Raw genomic sequence first — 8,213 nt, 5'->3', positions numbered from 1 at the left:
AAATCAGCAATTTAGAATCAAGAAGTACACTGGCCTCGGATTCTAAGCCATCCTGGTTTTTATTTAGGTAGATACTAAGTCAAATCAGTCCACCTCTGGGTGCCTTATCTTCGCAATCATAAAACAAGAGATTGGGAATTGGGTCCCTTTCAGTTCTGGTCATCTATGCACCAGAAGTCCTAAGGCAGGACTCTTGTGTGCTCTCAGCAATGCAGGCAAAAAGTAAGCTTATCTGCAGCAAAGAGTCACCAAAGTTAGCCATCTAGTGAGGAGCCTCTGATAAGGACATGCTAACTTGTATTCTTGTGTGTATTGGAAAAAAATCATAACATTTCTAAGAGTGAGAGAGTTATTTTACGGCCCCATCCAAAACAAAGAAAGTTGTCCATGCATTGATTTCAAAATTTTAAAACCGAAGGGTAGCCTGTCATTCAAAACAGTAAATTAAAGACTCAGACTCCAAGAGCTTCTACTGCTAGAATGACTATTCTCCAGGAAGAAACACAAACAGCAGTGACCGTTTGTTTTTTTTTCCACAGACGTGCTCAGCCATCAGAAAAGCTTAATATATCCCCATTTAGTATGCATTTATGCAGTGATTACATGAACTTTGACCTCTGAAGAGCTGTAGCAATTAGCTTCAGTGACCAGCATCTTCTCCCTCCATTCCTCACTGGCTTCCTTGGGTCCCCTTTCTCATCTCAATAGTCTATGCACTAGGAGAGGATAACATTTTGAAGTTGACTTTCTACCTAAGGTACTTGCTTTTGCACAAGCGAATTACCCCTTCCTCCCCTCACCTCCTGTCTAAAAAGTCATCTCAGATGGATATTGGGGCTCTGATTGTCGATATTACTCAAACGCAAATGGATTTCAATTCAATCTTGCCCTGTACTTTCGCAAAGGAGATAAGCTCTAACGGCCCAAAGAGCCTCATTTCATAGCTCTTGGCATCTGAAATAAATTGGATCTCTTCTGTCAGGCTAATTTAGCATTTTTAAAANGAAATTCCCCCCCCCCCCCAAAAAAAAAAAAAAAAAAAAAAAAAAGCCAGGAAGGGAGAGGAAAGTGTTTTAGGTTTCTAGTAAACACTGTTTAGCAAAAGAATAATAGGAAAGTTACCCCTTTCCCAAAGAGGGGCACTATAATTGTTGCCTTTAGCGGAGAGCTCAGATAAACCGCTGGGACTCATTCTAAAGTGACCCATCGCTGCATTCATCTCTTCTTGAACTTTCGGTGAACCTGAGATTAAACAGGGGTGAGCAGCTAAGCAGTTTGTTGTTAGCAGCCTTTTCAACAACCCTTTCAGACTGAGTAAATATTGATCGGTTTGAATCTGATTGCCCCAGAGGAAAACACCACGGCATCTGAATAGCCTCCAAAAGTAAACTTTCAAAGGTGAAGCCGAGAGCAGACTTGAGAGCCAGATCTCAACTCAGCCGAGGCTGGGACACCCTGAATTTCGGGAGGACTTTGAATGAGTGTGAAGGAAGTGAAGGGGAACGCATTTGAAAACTGGAATTGTGTGTTGCAATTATCCCAAGTCCCTAATTGAGACTCTTGTCCTTTTTAAATGTATCAATAAAATGCTGTTTTCTGTGTTCTCTCTTTTGTTGTCTCAGTCACCATTGCTGTCATTTTTCAAGGAGTAAACCGTGCTCCTCAGAGACCAAGACAGAAAAAGAGAGACCTAGAAATAGGATGTGGTAAGCGCCTTTGATTTAATCGATTGGGGCAACTAAAAAGATACAAATGTTTTCCTTGTTGAAAGGTATATTAATGTTTCCTAAATGCATTGCTTGCTAACTGATTTATTCCATGACCTAGAGAAGGCTTGGGATGGTTAGCCATAATTTATCGTTCTCCTCTCTCTCTCGGCTACATTAAAACCAGCACCTTCAAGATTGGAATCTCCAGGATTCCAGCGGGTCGGGCCCTGCTTTTAGATATTGAAATTACGGCAGTGGCATGCAAATGACACTTTAGCACATTAAAGAATTTGGAAACCAGCCATCTGTTTTGCTGTGTGGCCTTACACTAATAAACAAAAGATACTGTATAAGGCCAGGGTGGGAAATGAAAGAAAGAGCTGGCCGACTTTGAAGTTCTCCTCCATCCACTTGAGTCTTTTAGAGGCCAGCCCAGAGCCCGGGAGCCAAGAGGGGAGGGCAGCGGGTGCCCTTGATATGGCCGCAGCCACCGTGCCTGCGAAGTCCAGGCTTGCCCCTTTGACGAGGAAGTGCAGGAAGTCTCATGGGTGCTCTAGGAGGCCTGCAAATTCCACGTTTTGTAGGATTTCGCCTCCCACCCCCAGCCCATCCTTTGTAAAACACCCTTTGGAGAGGAAGGAAGTCAGATGCCTGTATTTGTCATGCTGTAAAATTTCTGCTTCACTCTTGGGGCTAAACGAAAGCTGCTGAAAATGTGTGAAAGTAAAGGAAAAGTGGTAAGAGGTCTAGGAGGAGAGCCTTTGAATTGCTGGCTCCCTCTATTTGAGAGCAGACGCTTGCCTCCGTTTGGAGGCAACTTGAATATCGGAAGACTTCAGAGAGGCTCCCGCAAGTTCACCTGGAAGACACTGCTGAGCCCAGAGAAGAAAATAGCAACTTTTTTTTTCTGGGTTATGGGATTAGAACTGGTTTATGGATTTAGAAGTAGAGCAGACCCGTGACAGCCATGATGGCTATGAAATCGAAGCTGAACCTAATGGGAATGAGATGTGTGACCCAGAGGGAGTGGGCAGGGGGACGTGTAGAGAGTGGCAGGAAGGGATGGATATTGACAGGAAAGACGAGGAGAGACGCAAGGGTTTACTGAAAACAGACCACACTCAAGTTAAGGGGTGGAATATATTGGAACACTGTCTAACAAGCCAAAAATAAAAAAGAAGAAGAAGAAAGAGGGGTGAGATGGAGGCCTCATCCTCAAACAGCATTATACTGGAGCTAATTAAATGTGAATCTCTTAGCTCTTGGTTCACTGATGTGAGGAAAGGCTGACTGAAGAGTTTGGGCTTTTGAAGGGGGTTCTGTTTATATATACGTCAACATTCAGTTGGAGGTGAAAAGGTTAGCACTTGACCCAGGAAGTGTCCATGTTTGTTTCAAAAATAGATCTGCTTCATAAATTTCTTCACCGTTCATTTTTTCCACTATGAACCTGGATTATAATAAAGGAACTACTGGTATCTTAGAGAAAACCAACCTATTAAGTGGATATTGGCTCGATGCAATGACACTCCTGGGGAACTTTCAGCTACATGATGGAAAGCATTTACTTTTTTTGCAAGAAAAGGCCCACCTCTGAAAATGCACAGCACCCTTCTCCCCTTCCCCACCTGAAATGAGCCAACGCTCTTGGAACCAGTAAATTGTAACCAAGCCAAATTCAGGGCTGCTTAAGCGTATGTGAAACTTGAAGATATTTATTACAGACATCTTAAGACCCGTAAACTCTGCTCTAGATCACATCACCCCAGGATCTCAGAGCTGTTCATGATTGTACAGGAAATGGGGAATATCATAGGCTCACAAAGAATAACTGATATAACTCAGTGTGGTACTTCAGGGACATCAAAACATTGTGCGACATGCAAAAGACTATTCACGAATCACACAAAATATACATTCATTGTGCCATCCATCACATTAACAATTGAGCTGAAAATACATCATATCCAGCTACGATAACTGTGGGAGGGAGAAGCTGGTTCGAATAATACCTTCAGGTTCTGAATAACCCAGCACAAATTTTAAATAGACTGTGGCCAGAGAAACAATAAATGGGTGGGGATAGGGGAGACCTAGCACAGGTTTTTGAACCCTGGATTCCGCAGGCCTTCTGAACTCACTGAAAGAACAAATGCAGGCCACCCTCTGAGGCATCTGATGCAGCTTAAGTGAGCGATTTTATTCTTTAACCCATAACATATAAAACTGTACCAGCTTTGAGAGTTGCCCACCCTGCTTTAGTCCCTTAATCTAAACATTTCTAGAAAAGCTGTATAAAGATAAACCTCTCAGGACAAAGTATTTACAACCAGCAAACTCACACACATGAAACTGAATTAAATTAAGGGATGAATTAATCGTGTAAACAAGCTCATAGTGCATCTCGTCTTCATGAGCTCCTGGACTCACTCCCCTTTCTCTCTATCCTCCTTTAAGGGCAAAGTAGGGGAGGATGTAACTGTACAGATAGGTGAAAGATGGGCCTCCCTCTAACATGTTTCTGCTGGCAAAGGAGACTATATTCCAAAGGACATCTGAAAGGAAGAGACTGTGGAAATCTCCAAAGGGTGTTGGGGGCCATCAGAAAATTGATTATGGCACCCAATCTTCATCAAGGAGTTAGCACACACACACGCCCCAGTCAAGCCTCTCTACTCCAGAATTCTCTGGAAACACACTGTCCTGGCCAGGAGCTCCCCAGATAGGATCAGAAAGGAAGAGAGAGACTGTACATGGAAAGGAAGATAAGCTAAGAATGTGCTTTGCGGAAGGGGTCCCCAGCCTGCAGAATAGCTTGGGCTGCGGAGTCTGGGGCTCGGTCGGCCTCAGTGAGAGGTAGTTAGGGTGTCTGAGGTCGAGGACCCCGGGGAAGGAACGCAGGGTGAGGAGCTGGACTTCTCTGAAGATTCATCGGCCTTCTCCTCACTTCCTGGCGGGGTGGCAGGAGAGATGGGCAAGAGACCCTCCTTCTCTCGTTTCTTCTGCTTCATCCGGCGGTTCTGGAACCAGATCTTCACCTGGGTCTCATTGAGCTGCAGGGACGCGGCGATCTCCACCCTGCGGGCGCGCGTCAGGTACTTATTGAAGTGGAACTCCTTTTCCAGCTCAGTGAGCTGCTTTGTGGTGAAGTTGGTGCGCACTGCATTGGGTTGACCCACGTAGCCATACTCTCCAACTTTTCCTGGGGGCATGGTGGGGAGCGATGAGAGAACAAGGTAAAAATGTTTACAATCGATATGAGATCCCCTACAAGCTTCAGATCCCCTAAGCATTCAGATAAAGGGGAGATCAAGAATTTCTCAACAGAAACTTGGCTGCGAAAGGTGACTGATGAGGTGTAAAGTGTTAATCTGAAGCCAACCATTAGCCAGGTCAGACCAGTGATTAATGGAGCCTGGAGATATTAACAGAATCACCCCACCCCCACACACCCAACCCACTTCCTATTCCAGAACCTCTAAAACTCAGGTCTTTTGGAAAGACAACAGCCCCAGATGCTCCTTTGCCCCAACACACCTGGGCAGTCTGTCCACACCGTACACCAGTGTGAAGCAAGAACTTTAAAAATATATTTTTTTTCCCCTTGGCAGCTAAACATACTAGCTCCTTCCAGAACCATCAAGGAGCACCCAAGGAATGGCAAGACTGACCTGTTTTGGGAGGGTTTCTTTTGACTTTCATCCAGTCAAAGGTCTGTGCTGGAGAAGATGTCTCTGATGTAGGGGAGCGACAGGCTTCTTGGTGGCTGGCGTGGAGAGGGGACAAGGAGTTATTATACGTGGCCAGGGCCAGGCTCTGGTGCTCTTGTCCATATGAGTGGTGAATGTACTGAGGCGAGCCCACCGCGCCCCCGGCATAACCCTGGTGGTGGTGGTGGTGATGCTGGACCATGGGAGATGAGAGATTTCCAGAGTAAACAGCGGGAGCGCACGAGGGGTACCCACCACTTACTTCTGCTTCCTGATTTAACGCGTAGGGGCTGTAAGGCGCGCCGAAGTTCTGCGCGCCATAGCTTGGACCACAACTCGAATGGGAGTAGGACACCCCCAGGTTCCCGGGAGTCTGGTAGGTGGCCGGTTGGGGGTGGTGATGGTGGTGGTGGTGGTGGGGCGGGCTGATCTGCACCCCCCTGCCCACTAGGAAGCGGTCGTCGCCGCCACAGCTGTTAGCACTGACCGCGCACGACTGGAAAGTTGTAATTCCGTGGTCGGAAGGGTAGGCTCGCGCTGAGCAGGTCCCCGAGTCGCCACCGCTGAGGATGGGGTATTCCAGGAAGGAGCTCATTCTTGCATTGTCCATCTGTCACTGAGGGACCGGGTCCTGCGAAGCCCTGGGTGACCGTGCCAACTTTCTCACTTCCTCCATGGGGCCAGAGAAGAAAAATGATATGAATGTACAGTGCGCAAGAGGGGGGGCGCGAGGGCGGAGGGCGCAGGGGGAGGGGCACGTGACTATGTCAGCCAATGGCTGAGCCTCCTGCGAAAGTTTGCTGGCTCCCGCGGTGATGGATCACCGTTTCAGTGGCATTTAAATCCCCGGCGCTCCTCCAGTCTAGGTGACGCGCAGTCGCCCCCCCAGGCGGCCCAGGCGGCGGCAGCTGCTGCGGCGGCTGCAAGGGCAGATTCGGAGCTCTGGGCCGAGGGGGAACAGAAGCCACCTTCTGCGCGCGCCGACTCGGCTCTCCCCCCCTCCGGGAGGTGGGGGCTGGGAGGCATCCCCGTCTCCGCCCCCCTCCCCACCGTGCACAGAAAGATGAACTGGCGAGAGGTGAGAAGGGTAGAGGGCTCCGTCTCTCTTGGGCCGGGAACCAGTGGGCCGGAGCTCGCTGGCCTGCCAGTAGCTCGGGGGCCGAGCCCCGCAGAGCTGGGGCTTGGAAGGGCAGCTCCGCGGGCGCTTTCACTACACAGTCCCCGCTGTGGTGCCGGGACAGTGAGGAGCGCAGAGGACCGTGGCGCAGGACGAGGCTAAGGCCACCGGCTCTCCGCGCTTCGAAAGGAGAGGGAAGTGCGCAGAGCGTTGGCAGGGAACAGCCCGGCTGGGCGTGGAGGGGACGTGAGCAGGAAAAAAACAAAAAAACAAAAACACCTTCCCTGCCCCAAGGAGGGTCTCCGAACCCTATTCCCCCCACCGCAACTGATTATTAACGAGGCAACGAGGGGCTTCTGTAATTCGACGCCCGGGAGCGGGTGATTGGTAGTAGTTAAGGTTGCCGGAAAAGGCCGAGGGTGGCCGGCTCTTCGCCCTCCCTCTTTCCTCGCTCTCCGCCCCTTTCTCCTCCCCACTCAGCTTCGCTCCCGGAGCCCTATGGGATCCGGAGCAGCTCGGCCGCTGGATTTTGAAGGGTAGGAGGCGGGGGAGAGGGATGACGCTAGCGGACGTGGCCAGCGTGGGGGCCGGGCGGCGCGCTGCAGGCCATCTGCCGGCTCCCCGGGACCCAGGAGTCTGCGCGCTCCAGCGGGGGCCTCAAAGGGCGAGACCACGGCTCCCGCTAAATACGCTGAACGCCCCCCACCCCCCAACAGTGGTGCTCGCTTTCCGGAGGGGGATGTTAGGAGGGGTAGGGCTTCTTTTATCCACTAACCGCCCCCCCCATTCTACTGCCTGTCTGAAGTGGGGGCTTAGGGGCTGGCAGGTGGGAGGGGCGGCGGACAGATGGCTGATGGTGGACGGGACATTTTCTTCTTCCCCAGCAACACCTCCTCCCCTTTGTATCTGACTGTGTAGTTCCTTGTGTGAACCTTCAAGTCTTTCTCTAGAGAGACACGTGCAAATCTGAGCGTCATCCCAGGCCAGGGGTCCTGTTCTCCATCACCCTCATCCTACCCTGAGGCTGACGGGGTCGTTAATTGCTGTTTACTATTAGGTTTCGTGCCAACCCTTGGCTTGTAGAGAGAAAACGCCAAACTGAGAGAATTGATGCATTCTTAGGTGAAAGAGAGCCAGAGATCATCAAGCAGCTTCGCAGCCAATGCAATATAGATTTTTCTCTGACCGTGTTGATCGCGTCGGAATGGGACAGATAAAATGTATCTGAGGACGAGGTTCCCACTCCCCTCTAGTTTTCCCTCCCCAGTGAGAAGGAGGAAGTGTTGCTTGAGGCAGGCACATTATAAGTGTGTTAGCCAACCTTTCAGGTTTCTGCATTCTGCTCTTCACGTATAGAAGCCCTCCCCTCCCAAACCGGTCCCCCCCCCAGAGGGGAACTCTTGCCGACATTCCACTATGGATTCCCTCGGTAGCAAAGAAACATGTTCCCTAAATATTTCCTTTTGAAATCCTATTTTTCTGTGACCTTTGACCCATCCCCAACCACGGTTAAGAGAGAGTACAGACAGGAAAGGTCACTCCTACCCCAATTTCAGCACCTGGGGACACTCATTTTCGAGAAGGGAAAAAGAAAGGAGGCCCTCCTGGAGGCGGCTTCCTTGGGAGCGCCAGGGCTCCTGAGACGGGGAGAGACGCGGCTCCTGTCGGGCAGGAGGT

General features: G+C 49.8%; 1 protein-coding gene across 1 annotated transcript; it reads right to left on the bottom strand.

Annotated features, from left to right (window-relative positions):
- Positions 1 to 3,483: 3,483 nt before the first annotated feature.
- On the bottom strand, positions 3,484 to 6,029 carry HOXA1 (homeobox A1). The gene is made up of 2 exons (XM_077775409.1): positions 5,381 to 6,029; positions 3,484 to 4,911 (listed from the first exon to the last, which is right to left on the bottom strand). Exons 1-2 carry the CDS (start codon positions 6,027 to 6,029, stop codon positions 4,556 to 4,558), a joined length of 1,005 nt encoding a protein of 334 aa, XP_077631535.1. The 3' UTR covers positions 3,484 to 4,555.
- Positions 6,030 to 8,213: the final 2,184 nt, after the last annotated feature.

The sequence above is a fragment of the Crocuta crocuta genome, unplaced genomic scaffold (genome assembly GCF_008692635.1).
Source record: "Crocuta crocuta isolate KB4526 unplaced genomic scaffold, BGI_CrCroc_1.0 scaffold197, whole genome shotgun sequence".
In the NCBI taxonomy this organism is placed as follows: domain Eukaryota; kingdom Metazoa; phylum Chordata; class Mammalia; order Carnivora; family Hyaenidae; genus Crocuta; species Crocuta crocuta.
This window is presented reverse-complemented; position numbering and strand designations above follow the sequence as displayed.